The sequence below is a fragment of the Sturnus vulgaris genome, chromosome Z (assembly GCF_052056855.1).
Source record: "Sturnus vulgaris isolate bStuVul1 chromosome Z, bStuVul1.hap1, whole genome shotgun sequence".
NCBI classification, from domain to species: domain Eukaryota; kingdom Metazoa; phylum Chordata; class Aves; order Passeriformes; family Sturnidae; genus Sturnus; species Sturnus vulgaris.
Genome location: NC_142283.1, coordinates 30,480,592 through 30,499,019, shown reverse-complemented (window position 1 = coordinate 30,499,019; position 18,428 = coordinate 30,480,592). Strand labels below are relative to the sequence as shown.

At 35.2% G+C, this 18,428-nt stretch overlaps 1 protein-coding gene across 39 annotated transcripts in view; it reads left to right on the top strand.

Annotated features, from left to right (window-relative positions):
* Positions 1 to 18,428, top strand: part of PAM (peptidylglycine alpha-amidating monooxygenase) — a 150,019-nt gene that overhangs the window by 96,119 nt on the left and 35,472 nt on the right. For all 39 annotated transcript variants that reach the window (XM_088157307.1, XM_088157302.1, XM_088157296.1 and 36 more), the window contains 8 exons: positions 6,290 to 6,338; positions 6,813 to 6,880; positions 9,192 to 9,272; positions 9,376 to 9,452; positions 9,713 to 9,816; positions 15,762 to 15,949; positions 16,608 to 16,673; positions 16,923 to 16,994. In XM_088157307.1, coding sequence (XP_088013433.1) covers positions 6,290 to 6,338; positions 6,813 to 6,880; positions 9,192 to 9,272; positions 9,376 to 9,452; positions 9,713 to 9,816; positions 15,762 to 15,949; positions 16,608 to 16,673; positions 16,923 to 16,994 — 705 coding nt within the window. The remainder of the gene's footprint in view (positions 1 to 6,289; positions 6,339 to 6,812; positions 6,881 to 9,191; positions 9,273 to 9,375; positions 9,453 to 9,712; positions 9,817 to 15,761; positions 15,950 to 16,607; positions 16,674 to 16,922; positions 16,995 to 18,428) is intronic.

Sequence of the window (18,428 nt, the reverse complement as noted above, 5' to 3'; positions counted from 1 at the left end):
TAGTTGAGCATGTCTTTGGAAATTTTTATTAACGACCTGTTAGTCAAAGCTTCTACTCAAAAAACCCACTTGCACACTTAGAGAAACTGCTGTGGAAGAAATCATCACTTGAAATTAAAACTTTATTTTATACCCCCAGTAGACCCTCTGCAGTAGACCTCCTTTTTTTTTTTTTTTTTGCCTAGAATATATGTGCAGGACTTAGAAATGCCATGGACGTAAGCCTACAAAATTATAAAAGTTTAAGAAGGTTTGTTTACTGATAGAATTATGATGTGGGAGAGGATACCAGTGTCATGTAGTTTCAAGTGATAAGGAGTATGACAGCATGCCCTCCATTTTTCAGTGCTTTTTGCTTGGTAGTCTGTGATCTTATTTTTAAAGTAAAAAATAATCTACCTTTTCTGCCATTTGTGACAAGAAATGCTTTTAATGTTGTCTACGTGTGAAAATTCCAGAAGAGGAAAATATAATTTTAATCTAATAAAATGTCCTAAACCTTCATAATGTTCAAAGATATTAAATGCAAAATTTTCAACTAGTTTCACTAATATTTTTAAATTTCGGGAATAACCTAACGGGTTTTTTCTTGTAATGAGATGTCTGTTGATAACCACAGACAAGAATAAGAATAGAGTCAAAGCATAAGAATACTTTCACCAAAGTTTGTTTGTAAACACATGCAGTTGTTGCAGTTTAGAACAGAGGATAAATTATTACATGTACTCAGTTAACTTGTTATGTTTTCAGTAGTACATCAAAGATTCCAAAGCATTGTTCAGTGTTTACTATTCTGACTTACAAGTAATTGCAAATATAAGATACTTTACATGATGTAGTAGTTATATATGTATTAGTACCCAATTTTATTTCCTATCAGTTTTGTGGGGGAAAAATGCAGTAGTTAAAATCATCAACTCTCATGTTCAACTCTTCTAAAAATAATACTTTTCATTTAATTAACCAGGTATTAAATGAATTCTGCTTTCCATCCCTTCTTACCTATAATCCTGAGCTAAGAACTCATACTTAGATATGCAGTTTACTCTTAGATACAAAATAAAACTTAATGTACCTTGTCTAAAGTAAACAGATTAGGCTGGAGAACCAAAAATACATTCTACAAAAAAATGTGGTTTATATCTGTATTTTAGAAAAATATTGATTTATCTATTTCATTTTCTTTACTTTTTATATGTAAAAGCAAAAATTATTGTGGAGTTATGCCTGATAGTGGATACAAGTAAACAAGTAAAAAATTTTCAGAAATTTTTCTGCATTTTTATATAGTCCTAAGTGTTTTGAGTTCAGATTCAAATTAAAGTAAATCTAGCCATCTTTAGGTCTGTAAAGGGACCCAGTCAACTTTGAACTTGGGCTGTAGGGATATGCAGTGCAGTTGTCATCCTGGTCTTGTTTGATTCTTCTATGTAAGCACCTTTGAATCTGAATTTTTAAAAATGTGCTTTTTTTCTAATCCCTAGAATATTCTTTTCCCTTTCATTTGTATAACAAAGACGAATGTTTTTTCTAACCTGCCATATTATTATCTTAGTCCTTTCCAGCACATGTAAGAATATAATTGTTATCCCCAAGAATCAAAGTGTTTAGAAGTTATCAGTGATAAGATCTTTTAGCTATTTTGTAGTAGAAGGTTTTCATGTGCTGTCATTTGTACGTATGCAACTGTTGCATTGTTTGAAGCAATTTATAATTTTTTGTCAATATGTTTGGAGCAAATTTATGGGGAAATCTTTCATCTTCGTTCAGCTTGGCTTTTTGTTCATTCCATATCTTGTTCTCTCTCTTTTATTACACAATGAGCAATATTGCATTCTCAGCTTCTTCTTTTAACCCCCACCTTTTCACTGACAGTAGATTTATTTCTCCCTGCTATCACTCCCTGAAAGAATTACATTACCCACATTACATATAATAACATAGATGACCTGCTTTTCTTAGTGAGGTGTAGGGTTCTTAGTGTTGTCTTAAGGCTTGGTTTTTTTGGTTGGGGAGAAGAATTAGTTTTGGCCACCAAGCTAATAGATGTCTTTAAAAGTTCTGTTTCCTCATAAGAATGTGACTTGTATGTTGTCATTTGAACATTACTCTGAACATTATTCTGAACATTAGATTTGGTATGCTTCTCTTTGACATTCTCATGAATATGCTAATGTCTTGAATAAAGTTAGCTTTGCATATTCACCGAGATACATGGCTATGATGTATTTTTATATCCTTTAAGCAAATCAGTCATCTGTGACCTTTATGAGGTCTTCATCTGTTAAAAAAATTATATTGAACCAGGATCAACAATTGTCTCCTTTCTTTGTAAAGTAAGTTGTGAAAATGTCTCTAGGGAGTCTGCGTTTGCATTTTGTTTTTCACAGAATGTATAAAGGTAGAGTTTCATCCCAGATTTCATACTGGACTTGAAAAAAATAATGTTACTGTATTGATACTGGATGAGTAAACAGATCAGCCAGTATAAGCACCTTGACTTACATTAAAAAAATTAAGGCAGTTTTATGTATCAAATATTAGATACCAATATTGAATGCATTATTATTTGTCTCATTCTTTACTAGAACCTCAAGTTCATTTCTTGTGCTGCATGTGCTCTTTAAATATAACTTGTACAAAGTTGTCGGTTTTCCTTTCTCCTCGGGTCCTCTAGGCTAGCTCTAGACTGCAAGAGATGGAGAATACTGATAAGGACAAAGGTAAAAGACCAAAGGAGGCTCTTTCACCTGTGGGAAATGGTCCCACTGTTTATTGTACCTTCCAGGTGGGAGATAGAGAAAAAATGAGCGAACAGCAAATGGCAGGAGGTTTAAAACCTGGGGAAAGGGGAGGGGAGGAATAGGACCCCGACCAATGGGGTATAACCAAAAGGGAGGGAGGCGAGGGGGGGTGCGAAACCATCACCATGGCTTCGGGGAGTACAGAACAAACCATTTAGTGCAATAGAACATTCACGAACCAAACTACATTAGTGCAATACAACACAAAGTTACTTCCCCATGGGCATTAGCTTTGGAATTGCCTTGCTTAGAGATTGTGCTCACCTTTGAGGCTACTTCCTGCCTTTAATGAAGCAAAGCCAATCCTTAGACTGTATGTGAAGATTCTGGTACAAATCAAGGGCTGCCTTTGAAATAACAAGGGGCTTGGAGCTTCATTAAAAGTGCCATGCTGTTGCAGTGGAAGCTTATAAGTATTCTAGTCATTATCAATGAATGCTATACTGTTCCTATGAAATACTAGAAACAGAGCAGTGAAGAAGCTGGATAAATAGTTTGAGCATAGTTACTATGCTCAGTAATTTATAATCCCCATACTCAAAGTTCAAAGAAAGTCGATTTTGAAGATTGTTTGGTTTAATGAGTAAAAAATCCTACAATTCTAAGCATCTAGGAAGTCCTAGAATTCTCATGTCTGTGGCAGATCATTATGCATGTAACTGAAGAGTTCAGAACTGTAGATCTGGATAGGCAGATTAGCAGAAAGCCTTTCAAGCTTGCTTCAGAAGTCTTTGCAAAATCAGCTTATAGAAAAGAGAGTGATTCTCTTTAGGATAATTTGCCTTAACATGAGAAATTTGAAAAACTGTCAAGTATTTCTAGTATTTGAGATATTTCTCCTAGAAAACATTTTAAACAGGAGTAGCATTGGTGATTGTTTTTAACTAATTTAAACATTTATTGGCAGTTAAACTTGGAATTATTGTTGCAGTGTTGTCATGCACAGTTTTTAAAAATTATATCCTTAAAATCTGAAACCAGTTTAACATGCACCATTGGCTTTGTTTGATATGGGTAAATAAAAGCAGGGAATATTTAATATGATTGTGTTACATTTGCACAGAACACAAAAGGCAGAGCACAACTTGTCAGCGTTCCTCAGTGAAATGTTCAGAGATTTGAGTTTTTCAAGGAGGTGACCTGAAGGAAAGAGAAGCACGGAAACATCAGTTCTGGCAATCCTCTGTAGCTGTTAGAAAACTTTTTAGTTCAGTTTTGGCTTAATAAAACTACAAACAGAATTAGAAAGCACTGTAGGAATTCCTGAAAGGTTTAGACTAATGTATCCATCCATTATTTTACTCTTAGAACAGCACTCCAGATCAGATATTTGTGCTAGAAGTTCATTTGTGCTTCTCCTGATACTGATTTAGATGGTTGCCTTATATAGTAATAATTAGTAGCAATTTTCCAACTATCTTCAGTTCATTTTGAAATTGCTCTATTTAGCTGAAAATGGTGATAAAATTTTTTTCCATGCTCTGAAAATTCAAGTTGGGTCAAGATACTTTAATATTGCCAAACAGAAATATATTCAAGGAGTTTTTTTCCCCTCTTCCTATGGTGCTACTTTTAAGTGACACTATGACATAGTAAGGGCTAAATTTTTCAAATATAAAATTAGTTTGCTAGTTTGGAGATAATTTTGTAGAAGATTTCAAAAGATAGAATGGGGATGTTTTCAACTAAAATTCCAAAACTGAGAGACACAAAATGACTGATTGCATTTTAACATTTTAAATTTTATTACTTGAACTAATAATGTTCTGAGAGGAAGGAGAGCATTTTCCAATTTCCATTGAAATTCATAGTGTAGAGTTCTAACAATATTAAACTTACAAAAACTGAGTTCTGGAACATCACCTGTGTTCTATAAATAAGAAAAATTTAGTTTGAAATGAGCAGAGTAGGGCAGAAGAAACTTTACATAGACCTTTGTAGCAAACACTGAGCTATTGAGATTGTAAGTGAAGCTGCCTGCAGGGAAGAGGATGAACAGTATATCCATATCTTCATCTTTTTCTAAAACCATTGGAAAGGAGTGTAGTTTCTCTTTCTCTTGAATGTTTTCATACTATTCCCCTTCTTTTGTCCTAATAGCTTAGTCTTTTTGGCACTTTTGTATTCTTGATTTGGTAGTCTTGATTCTTGTAGGTAGTCTTGATGAAAGAGCTACTGTTCTTCTTTTTCTTTTCTGTGTACAATGAAGGCTTCACTTTTTTTGTTGTTATTTGTAAAGGTGCAACTGTGGTATAGTGATCCAGATTTTTAAATCCAGAAGTATTTATTGGAATTCACAGAGCTGGAGTAACTAAGAATTTGTAGATGCCATGATGATAAACATTATGAGAACCCAGTGAAATTGTGTTAGCGGCTATTTCACTTGAATAACACATACATTAATCTACAGATGAACTTTATGAACATAGTGAAAACAAATTCTAGTATACCCTACTATCAGTGACAGTGAAAAGCAAAATTATTATTATCCCTTAATAGTGGCATGTGGGGTGACTGAAATAGCTAATGTGTGAAAAAATGAACTGATAGTTTTTAATCTGTCAAGTTTACATGCAGTGTCTCACTTGGGCCATTATCCTTTTTTTCTGTTCAAATGCACTACTTTTCCAGTTTGGAATCTGACTATGGGAGGAAAAACTCTTAGAGGTTACCACTTGTTACCATAGCTACTCTGATCTCTTTCTTACCTGAAACATATACTGTTGGACAATATTTTTTTCAGAAGGTTTTGTTTACTTACTTTGGAGTTAGATCCATCTTCTAATTACAGCTATTATTGTATAAATATAAAAAAAAAAGGAACTTGCTTTAAAAGGAGCAAAGATTGAACTCCCAGATGGCCAACTATAATTGGGTAACTGTCAAGACAAATGGGTCTTTAAATTAAAATGTCAAACTTATCAGCTAATGATGATACAGTACACTGACAAATGAATTAGCTATTTTTACTCACATTCTAGGATATCCAATTTTAGGCAGAATTGCTGTCTGTATTGGTACATCAAGTTCACCCGCTGACTTTTATTACAAGGATTTCTGGCAGCTCCATTATTAATGGCTAAAATTATTGCTTTTCACAAATCTTTCATTTTTCCAACTTTAATCAAAATATACATTTGTATATTTTACATACATATATATTACACTTTTTCTGCTAGTGTAAGCATGATACTGTTTCATTTCCCAGACACCAGTTCATAAAGATCTAAATTTTCTAGTACAATAGTTTTCATCCACCAAAGTTTTTCTCTTAGGATTAGGATTTCTACAAATGCAGTACTGAGATGATCAGGTTTGTGGAAATTTCAGTAGTATTTCCACAGTATAACAGTTTTACTACACAGATTGAGATGAAAACTTGTTTGGTCTTCTGGTATTTTTACACAGCAGAAAAATCTTGTTAATATGTAGTAATTTGCAGGGGTTCAGTTGCTAATAATGAAACTGTTTCACAATTTATACAGATAAACACAAGGACTGCTCTGGTGTAACTTTACATCTGACACATCAAAAGTGAGTATTTTAAAAAATGCTTACCGATTTTTTTCATTGGAATGGAAATTGTGGATTCCTTTGAAAACATGTGAAATAAAAATAATACATACTTCACAACATTAAGAATTTCCAAGTCATATCATCTATTGGCAAAAAAATTTCATTTCTGCTAAGAAACTTGACACAGCTGTGCTATGAGTATTGAGTTAATCCAGTTTAAGGGCTTCATATTTAGAAATCTGGGATGAGAACAGATGATGCAGATGATAGCTTTGTCCTCTTTCACATACTTTGCAGAAAATGCTTTAGAAATGGTAGCAAAAAGGAGAGGGAGAGGGGAGCTGCTGTGAAATAGCTTCTTTTCCAGGAGACCTCTTTCAGGTGTAATCCAATGTTAGAAATTAGTGGTATCAAATGATATTGCATATCAAGTTACTTGCAGTTGTGTTTGACAGAGTACTTGTTTACTAGAGCTTGGATTTTCCATTTCAGGCAGCCCTTGATTGCAGGAATGTATCTTATGATGTCTGTGAACACAGTCATACCACCAGGCAAGAAAGGTGAGTCATCATTTTACAAAGTGATTATATGATTTCAGCATCTGATCTATTATTGTTACTTATTGTGGAAGAAAATTTGACAGAGACTTGCTGATATGTAGATGGACAAATCAATTATTTGATTGATTGAACAAATGAGGAAAACAATAGTTATGTTCAAGATTGTATCCTATTTCCCTACGACTACATCAGTAAAGGCAATCAATGTTGTATAAACATAATGTGTACAAATAATGAGAATTTCTTTAATTTATTTTCATCTAATACTTTTTAAAAAATGCCTTACCTTTTTTCTATTTCCTCCTCTGTCCCCGAAAAAGCCATAAACTGTTTTAGACTCTTCTTCATCTGCATTCATGATATTTGTGATTCTAGTAGACTTCCATTTTAAAAAAATAACTTCTACCAGTAAGGAGCTGCTATTTAATAATTTTATTCCTGTGTTCATAGTTGGTTGAAAGGTCAAAATGCTAAAAAAAAAGCGTAATAAAAAGTTTCTGAACTGTTTCTATTCAGAGTCCTGAATTTTATCTGAAACTCAGCTTGGACATTCCCAAAATCCCAAAATCTTCAACTAGCATGGCATGTTCTGTTTTAACGAAGTTGGACACTGACTGTACTCTGCTATACCAAAATTTTTAAGGAGACAACCAAGAGCACCATTTATCCCATTCACAGCTGCCTAAATACGAGGTGGTCAAATGCTCGGCTGACTCCAATTGTTTAGCGAATTCAGATACTTGAAACATTTTAAAATTTGAAGTTAAAAATATTTTACTCTCCAATATAAAAACATACCAAATTAATCTCCCACTACCTCGAAGCATATTTGATCAGTGTAGGAATTTTAATTTTTCAAACAGAAGTGGGGAGGGAAAAGCGCAAAGAAACAGTTCCATAGTTGCTGGTAACTGCCTTCTCACGTCAAATTTACAGATCTTAAGTGGAGCATGAACTATGTTAAAACAGGAAATGTGGTAATATTACTCAGAAAAGCATCAGGCCTCAGGATTTTTCTGTAGGCTCTTCCTTAGGTACAGTTACTGCACCTAACACAGGTACTACCCTGTAAACTTTGTACAGTACTTCTCTGACAGAGTCTCTTGTCCAACTGTCTTGGTTTGAAAGACAGGTATTTGCTAAGGGAAGACAAGAACCCCTTCCCTGAGACGGAGAGTGCAACCCCCTCCTTTCCAATTATTATAGTTTGAAATCAGGGGCTTGCAGGCAGAAGATACGGGAGGTAGGAATAACAGTTCTTTACTAATACATCTAACTAGGCAAACAAAAGAAACAACAACAGCTGTAAAAATTGACAGCAAAACAGAACAGTATAGCTCAGTTCCAGTCCCTTTTTGCCACAGGCTCCCTCTCCCTTCGCTCAGTTACCGGTGCTGTGGGCAGGGCAGGTCCCACGCAGTCGAAGAGGGCTGGAGTGATGGTGGCAGCGGCCCAGGGGTGAGAGGGATGGAGGAGCGACTCCCCCCCCCACGGTGTCGGTCGTGGTGCTTTGCAGAGTGCCCGGAGGTAGTAGAATGAAGTGGGAAGGCAGCAGAGCGATGTCCGACAGCAGGGAACGTGGCTCCCGGCATTGGGATGGCAGGAATGCCCCGGCCATCTTCCTCCAACTCCACGAGCAAGTGAAAGCAAGAGCACTCCCCGGCCCTCCTGTCCCACCTTTCCTTTTCCGATATTCCCCCTGTCCTTATCCCCGTGAGAGAAAACTGTTACTACTAAGGTGTAGCCACAAATACTTAGCATAACAATGGGAAAAATTCCACAGAAAGAAAAGGGAACAATTCAACCCCTGACACCAACCCTAAATTAGGTCTGGGTCTTTATAATCAAGACTTCATTGTAAATTGTATCCATTTTAAATTATATCACTTTATTTTAATTTTTCTCTAGTAGATAATTTACCATTGCTACGTTTATTTTAAGAAACACTCAACATACTCTGTAAGTAAATGTATTAATTTATTTTGTTAAATAGCTGTGGTGTACACCAGAAGAAATTCTTGTGGCTTTCAGCCAGAAGGATTTTATATGTATGTCAGGAGATTAAGTAATTTTCAAGTAACCTGCACTATATTTTATTAGTTTTTCTTTGGACATATCCTGTGACGTCTCCACTGCAGAATTATATACACTGCAGAAGTATAAGATATTATCTATTATTTTTTTAAATCATCTGTTGTCCAGTGTAGGTATGCTTTTTGTAAACCATGCGGAATGAAGTACAGTAATTCAACCTTTCTGTGTTTGATAAATGATCTGTTTGTCACTGTTTATTACTTTCATATTTTCACAGTGATTGATGCAGACATTGCCTGTCATTACAAAAGGTCTCCAATGCACCTTTTTGCCTACAGAGTTCACACACACAGACTAGGTAAGAGTAATATAGGAATATCAAATACTTAACAGAAAAATGTTGACCCTGCAATATTTTTCTTAAGTATGTCTCACTTCTTATGTATATTGATATCTTATAGGTAAAGTAGTGAGTGGATACAGGGTGAGAAACGGTCAGTGGACATTGATTGGCAGACAGAGTCCGCAACTACCCCAGGTTGGTTGGGTTCTTTTTAGTTCTGAATGTAAATTTCAAACTGAGAAGTTGAATTGGAAGTCATGTGTCCACAGATTTGCATCGTGGTGTTTCCACTGGTTATGTGCTGTTGGGCTCCTGGAAGTGAATATTTCCAAGTATTACCACAATTAGATTATGATGCAAAAGTCGTTTCAGATAGGTAGCACTGCCTTTCTCATCAATGTCTATTGGCACAGAGAATATTTTCACTGATTATGGTGAATCATCTTCTCTTTCAGGCATTCTACCCTGTGAAATATCCAGTAGACATTAGCTATGATGATATCCTGGCAGCCAGATGTGTGTTCAGTGGGGAAGGCAGAACTACAGAGACACATATAGGGTAAATTTTATCTATTTGCTTCATTTCTGAACTTGTTCTTTCCAGGGTATTAGTTATATGTAGAAATGTTTTGTTTTCATCTAAGATCATTCTAAGAAAAAATTTCTGCCAGAGTGTTTTGTCACTGCTGTCTGGTCTACTTAAGATTTAACTACACAGTGTTTATTAAAGTTACTTATGTGAATATTCACTTTGCTGAAATGTTCAGAACACTTCTGAAATGAATCTATGCTGCCAAACAACTTATTCAGATGTTGGGCTGATCTGTTCTTAGAGAAGGATTCAGAACATCAGTAATAGAAAATATGTATTTTAATCAGGTGATATTATTGACTGTTTATAGTAAAATACCAAAGCTTCACAATTCTCTACACTATTTCAGAAAGAAAATGTATAGAAGCTTATAAAATTCTAACACTTTGACCTATTGCAAAATGCCATTACCTTGTTTCAGTAAAAAATGTACAGGCTTTTATGAAAAACAATCAAACCAGAAATTACTACTGATAAAAAATAGGAAAATCTGAACTGTGTTGGTCACTGATGCTACTCAGCTGCAGGGCATACGGCTGACACCAATGATGCTGGCAAGCATCAGCACTTTATTATTCCCCAGTACAATTTTTATACCTTTTCTGTCACATGCATAGCACCTGTATGCGCTTTTACTCTTTTGTGATTGGTCAATACACATTAGCATTCCAGGCTTCTTCTCCTTCAGTGCTGTTCACCTGTCTTATACAGCTGCACCCCATTAGGGATGAGGCTCTGCCTCAGCCCCATTCTTGTTGTCGCACAATCTATTCTTGCACAAGTCCCCCTTTTTTCTTTTAAATTGATGTCATAGAGCATGAGCCCTTTGATGGAAAAATTGATGAAACTGAATTGCCTGTTGCAGTCTATCTCGTGCCAGGGCCGCCCACACCAGGGCTGTCAGCTTATCTGCACAGGCATTTCCTTTTACATTGAATCCAGGCAAGTTAGTATGACTATGAACATGAAGAATGTGAAACTGGAGTTCATTGGTGTAAAGCATGCTATAATGTCTTCAGCACGTAAAACAATTCCTTACTGTTTATATCTTTCAGAACAGCATGATCTGATCAGCAAACTATATTGCATACATAATGAGAATCAGATACAACATTTAAATTCTCTTATGGCCAGGCTTTGAAAGCCAATGTAGCTCTCACAATTCTGCTAACTGAGGAGATCCATCTTGGTGGCCTATAAGGTCATGTCACTGATCTCCCTTCTTCCAGATGGCAGCTACCTTTCCTGTTTGTCCTGATCCATCAGCAAAAAGCATGTGCCCTTGTAAGGAGGTTGACAGCTAACTACAGTGACAATTCCACAATTCCAAATACAGCTGCAAAAATTTATGTGCAGGGTGGTGGAATAATATCTTTCCTGGAAATGCTACCATGGCCATTTGTAAAACAGAATTACTGGCCTATACCAGTCCCGATATTCACAGAATAAGGCTGTCATAATGGCTGGCTCTTGCCCTGATCATTGGACACACCGTTGTGTGGCTTTACAAAGTACATGAGCAACCAGCTCTAAGTGGGTCGTAACTGTTTTCCTGCATTGATATGATAAAAATACCTATTCTAAAAAATATAAAGGGTCCTGCCAACTGTCATGCCATTGCACAATGAGGCCCACAGGATGGTCCTGAGACTGTAAAATGTATGCACTGAGAGGTATGGTGGTAAATGACTCTCCAGGATTTTCTCCCTTGTATTGCTAATTCTACTTGCTTTATGCTTCAAGCGCTTCTGGTGACAAGCTCCTGGACAATAACAAGGAGGGATCACCTTTTAATAAATCAAAAAGTAGCACTGATTTACCAAAATATGAGTATTGGTCTAATACCAATACTCAAATATGACTGACAACAAACTCTCTAACAATTTAAAGTTAGAAAGTGTATGTTTATTCAGTTTATTCAGTGTGACATAACCCCCGAATACGTACCACTAAATTATAGGTGATCACAGAGTCTATTTATTGACAAAAGCTTCAAACAATTACATATTCATAATACTAGCACCTCCCATTCTCTGCTTCCTATGGTAATTAGCTTGAATGGCTATTAAGCATGCATGGTTGGCTTCTTAAATTAAGTCTGGGGTCATTTTTGTGGGGAGGAGTCTTAAAAAGAGGAAGTAAGGCGAGTCTTCCTCGTCCTAAACTCTCGACCTTTTCTATGACAATACAAATTACTTCTGGGAGAACTCCAGTTACCCTCCCTTTGTGACTTTGAATAAGTTTCTGGTTGCAATTGTTTATGTTTCTTTGGATCTACTTACTAGTTTCATCTTTTCCCATTGCAAGCACAGCTGAGCAAACATAAAATTACAAGCAATTAATTATTTAAGTTTCAGATAACTATCTTGAGCCCAGTTTATTCTAACTTGTAACTAGAATCCTAATTTCTCTAAGATTTGTGTTTCAGCACCAACAGCACATTTGATAATCCCAACAATGGTCTGATCCAATTAATTGTGCCTAACAATTTTTGCAATTGGAAAATTTAGTGTTTGTATAGAACACTGAACAGTCACCATCTGAGGTTCAACACTTTAGTCTAAGATGTTCATTCCTAAATACTTGCATGGAGATTGCCGCTTTATTTTCTCAGGAGCAGCACACAAACCACAGTTTGTTGAAGCCTCTTGCATTACAGGCATTACCACATTGAGCTGTTCTACAGTTGATGCAACAACTAAGATATCATCCATATAGTAATAGCAATAAACTTGTGGAAATTATTTCCTAACCTGTGAGAATGCTTGTGCCACATACCACTGGCAAATGGTAGGACTGTTTTTCATTCCTTGAGGCAATACAGTCTAATGATATCTTTTCCTAGGTTCACTATTGTTTACAGAGGGGACAGTAAAAGTAGACTTGGGAGCATCATCTGGGTGTCAGGGTATGGTAAAAAACTAATCTTTCAGATCAACAATATGAATACCCCAAGTAGCTGGAATCACCATTGGGGAAGGCATACCTGGCTGCAATGCTCCCATACTTTCCATCTCTTTATTAACCTGGAAGAGATTAAGTAGGAGTCTCCACCAGATTTCTTTTTGATCAAAAACACTGGAGTGTTCCAAGAACTCTGTTATGGTTCAGTATGACTTTTTACCAGCTGTTTGTTGACTATATCTTTGAGAATGATCAATTTTTCATGAGTCAGGGGTCCATCCATTTAGGTCATGTGGTCAACCACCATAATGGGATGGTAGGTCTGTCCTGGCTGTTCTTCTTAGTGGCCCCTATGAAAAAATTCTGCTTTTCTGTTGTCAGGGTGACTGCCCATTGAGTGAAACAATCACATCTCCACAAATTCAAGGGTACTAATATTACATAAGGATGGATTGTAGCTATCTGCCCATCAGAATTAATAATACTCACCAGTAGTAGATTTTGGTAACTGTCAGTTGTTCCCCCAACTCCTGCCACTGCTGTAGAAATTATTATTACATACAGCTGACACCGATGATGCTGGCAAGCATCAACACGATATTATTCCCCAGTATAACTTTTATACCTTTTCTCTGACATGCATAGCACCTGTATGCCCTTTTACTCTTTTGTGATTGATTGGTCAATACACATCAGCATTCCACTCTTCTTCTTCAGTGCTGTTCACTTGTGTAATACGACTGCTCCCCATTAGGGATGAGGCTCGAACTGCAGCCCCATTCCTATTCTCCCACAATCTCTTTTCCCACAGCACGTGGGACACAGCCCTGTAAGATCAAGTGGACAAATACAGTTGCAAAAAAAAAAAAAAATCATTAATACTCTCTTAGCTGTCCGTAGTTCTTTGAACTGTAATTTAATGTGTATGTAGAGAAACAAAGATAACCTGTGGAAATCTCTCCATTCTGGGGGTGTGTGCTGCAGCATTCTAAGGAAATAGATTATTATGCATTGAGCACCCTAAGATTGCATCTCAGTGGATGCATCTCCATCTCAACATGGATTTATCACCTTCCAGTGGGCAGTTAAGATAGTGATGTGTAACAGTTGAAAAAAATTAGTTGAGAAGAGGGTTTTACAAATATCATGATACTAAAAACATAAAATCTTAATTTAACTGCTGACTTATTTTCAAGTTCAAAACGTTTCTGTCATTTTCTGTAACTTTCCTCAAAGTAACTTCTGTTTGTTAAATAATCCTTACAGTTTAAGAAACAGTCTTAGGAAAATTATGGTATTTTCTTTCAATGTACTAATATGTTTTCAGTGGAGAAACTCTCTCTCTCTGTCCTTTTCATTACATTAATTGTTATTATTATAATTATTATTCTATTTTTATTTATTATTTGTTTACACTATAATATATAAATGTATATTGTATGAATCATGCCATATTGCTTATTAGTATTATCATTTTTTAGTATTACTGTTATTTATTTCTTAATATTTAGTATTATTATATTTTACCACAGGTTTTGCTTCATCCCACTCTGGGGAGGGCAGGAATGGGGGCAGTGAGTGGCAGTACTTAACTGCCACCTGAAATTAAACCACGACAAATGCTTAGACACAGTAACATGTCAGGTGAACTACAGTTTGTGTAATTTCCACATCTCATTTTCTACTGGAGTTTTAAAGAGGAAGCAATTGCAGTGATGGAGATTGGAGATCGAACAGTCAAGTTAATGCTTTCTAAAAGCTTAAGCAGAGCTTGCCCAGTCAGTCTCATTTTTGTAGTCTCCAAGGGATGCCGAACTTCCAACATACGGAAAAATAACCAATTCCCCTTTTGAAACAGTCTCTTCTCCCATGTTTCCCTGTCTTCCCTCTGGCTTGTGTTATTATTGTTCCTATGGCAAATGAATGAATGCTGCAGAATGCTACTGGAACAGTCAACACTGATGTCTTTTGCAAGCAACTAATAGACCACCTCTGTATTTTTTTAATGAGTGTAGGCTCACTGTTTAATTGTTAAAGCTAATTAGAAAATCTTGATATAAACCCCTATATTTTATGAATTTTCATTAAAAAGTCCTAGCTTATTCATTGTCAGAATTCCAGCTCTAAACAAAAGATACTAACCTATATGGCAGAGGAAGAAACGGACCACAGTTGTAAAGAGGCCGTATATACTCTGCTTCACAAAATAATATTTTTCAGAAAAAAACCCAAAACTTGCTTCTACCAGCTGTTTTTTTTCTATTGAAAACAGGATTATGTAGCATTAGAGAAGAGCCACTTCTGTTTCAAGTACATGCACATTTATCAAAGAGCTGAATTTTGGTAGTGTTTTATAATTTCCCTTGCACTCATGTTTTTTTACAGAAGCTTACAAACAAATTATTCTCAAGATGACAGTGCTATGTTCTGTTTAAGCGATACTTACAATATCAATATATAACAAAAATAAGTTTTGCAGTATTAGAACCACTGTAATTGGACAATAAAATAATGCTCTTGATGAGGAAAGGGGGAAGATTTGTCATAAAAAACAGCCGCTGAAATGGAGCATGTATGTTATTTGCAACAATTTCAAGTTACATTCATCCAAGATTTGTAGAGAAGTAAGTGAATAGTAATGTAATGAATGATACACCTCTGTCATATTTAATCAGAAAATGTGCACAGCCGGTGGAAACTGTGTGGAGTATTTAGAGGAGGAATTAGAAGGAAGAGCAGTTTAAATAGGTGATACAATTTTCTGTAAAATCAATAGCAAATTGCTAGGAATTTCTGAGACATGTGGGGATTTTGTGCACACTGCTTTTCTCCCGTATAAACCAATGAAATTTCTGATACTGCAATGCCGTGTACTGCATGTTTTAATTTGCGACATCTAAACATTTGATTGCCGTGTTTCAGTATCCTGTTAAACAAGTTGGATGAATTAAATAACAACTATTCAGCTGATTATTTTCTAAGTGCGACATCTTTTCTGTACTGTGTAGGGGTACTGCCAATGATGAAATGTGCAACTTTTACATTATGTACTATATGGAAGCCAAGCATGCTGTCTCATATATGACTTGCACACAGAATGCAAACCCTGAAATGTTCAGGAATATTCCACAGGAGGCAAATATTCCTATCTCAGTCAAGTCTGATGTGCTGAAGATGATGCATGGACATCATGAAGGTGAAAAACACTTGTAATCCATTTTATTCATGCTACCTTATGCTCACTAATGTATCTCTCTGTGTTGTGTTGGTATGCAAAATTTTCATAAGAGGTAATGCAGTTCTACATAAAAGTCAAATTGCTAATTAATGAAGCATCATGGGATTCTACTGTTGGTTTTGGTGGAAATGTCTGCCATAGTCTTTTGTCTGTTTCTTTCTCATGATGTCTTCCAATTTCCAACATATTTTTACAGCTGTGTGACCTGTGTACCCTAAAGACTGTCTTCTTTTTTTCTATGCCAAACTTTATATTAAAAGTTTGTTTGTTAATGTTTACCTTCTGTCTATTTCCTACAAAATTGAATCATAGCATTGTGCTAGTTTTCTAGATCCCACTGCCGTATTATGGGAAGAATAAAATTTTTATGTTGAACAGTTGTAGGCATATAAATTGCAGCAACAGTATTATCGAGAGGTAATCTGACTGACGTGTCTGTGTAGTAAGTACAAGGTGTAGTTTTTCTATTTCACTTTTTTACTGTTGCCTTGTGTGGTATGACTATTACGATAAAAATAGCAAGTATTCATTTCAGAAGGGCATTTTTTTCTGCAGTTAGGAAGGTAATTCCCTTCACATGCAGAGGTTAATATCGTACCCTAAACCCATTTTTCAGAAACCAAGGATAGTGATGCAACTTCTTTGCTGCAGCAGGACAAAAAAGAAGAGATTTTGGATGATGGTATGCACTTGCTTAATTCTATGCACTTTTTTATTTCTATGTTTATTTCTATTTCTAGCTTCTAATATAAATCTTAATTTTTAAATTTCAATTTGTTGTTTTAGTGTTTGTTGTTTGTTGTTTGATACAGCTACTGTTTATGTATAAAAATGCCAGATGTTCATTTCTGAAGGGCGTTTTTCCACAGTAGGGAGATACTCAATCCATTCACATGCAAAGGCTAAATCATATCCTAAATCCATTTTTCAGAAACCAAGGATAGTGATGCAAGTTATTTGCTGCAGCAGGCCAAAAAAGAAGAGGCAGAGATTTTGGATCGGAGTATGTACTTGTTTATTTATGTGTCAAGTAAAGGACTCATTAATGTAAAATACTGATAAATTATATCCTGATTTTTAATGAGTTACTAGGTTTTAATGAAGTTATGAATTATGAAGTCTGTTTAATTGATACAATTTGCAATGTAAAGCTAATAGGGTTGCATGCTATATAAGAAATAAAAAAAATAGTTTACCACTGATCTCTAGCCTTGTAGGTAAAATTTATTAGTGCATTTTAATTTCATAATGTTTTTCTATTCTTTGTTTAATTTGCTAATGAAGGTTGTGATTTATTTGTATGTGCATGTATTCTGTATGTAACTATTTGCTATTAACTCTTCATTGATTTTCTATCTTTTTTTTATTACTATATGTGTATTAGGGAATAATGTTCTTATGCTTCAATATTTGCTGTACATGCAAATATTGAGTTGAAGTTGAGTGTAGCTGCTTAATACTCTATTATTTTTTACTATATTTGTGTATATGTACATGTGTGCATTACAACTCACACAGAAATGTGTGTAGTACTTAGCTGGAGAAAAAAATATGACTTCTATAAAGATTTTAGAAATACTCAGAATATTATATATGCTTCAGAAGTATCTTAGACTCTAAAGTTCTTGTGAGTCATATACTGTTAGACAAGAGCTGCCTCAGTATTAGGATTTTTCTTTAGACTAAGGGTAAGATCTCATCAGCTACAGATTCATACAGTTTGCATTGAACAACGTTGGGATTCAAGGACTAAATTAAAGCGAATTTCCTTTTGCCTTTAAGAAGAGCGAAGATTGGCCAGTGTTTAGAATTTTTGATAACATCTCCCAAAGGGGTCAGATTTTCTATGTACTCTGCCATTTTTTAGAGTTAACTCAAATAATTAAGTTTTAGTTACATAGAACTATCTTCTAGAGTGTGAAACTGTCTTGCATGAAAGAACTTTAAAGTATTAGAAACAATATTACGGTGACATATCTGATATTTATCTTAATCAATTCAAGATGTATTTTTTAAGAAAGAAGAACAACTGAAATATTTTAATCCTCTTTCAGAGCAGAATGAGCTATCTGCTTACAAATTTACATCAAAATTCATGCTGACAATCTTCTTTACCCTTAAATCACCAATAAGTGCATTAGCATTTGATCAAGGTTCTTGTTATATGTATGTTTTATTAAATTCATTATTGTTTGAAAAAAAGTGTTGAAGAAGATCCTGCTGTTAAAATCTTTCTCATTTATCTTTGAAATGTATTTTGGAGATGTTTCTGCAATGCAGTCTGGTTTCTTGAGAGCACTATTTAATATACATTCTCATCTAACCTGTTTCTATGGTAACACATGGAATTGTTTTATTAATTTGAAATTACTTTGGTTCATGATGTGAAATACCAAAACAGAGTAGTTGCTGTGAATTTAATTTTGTCTTCTTAATT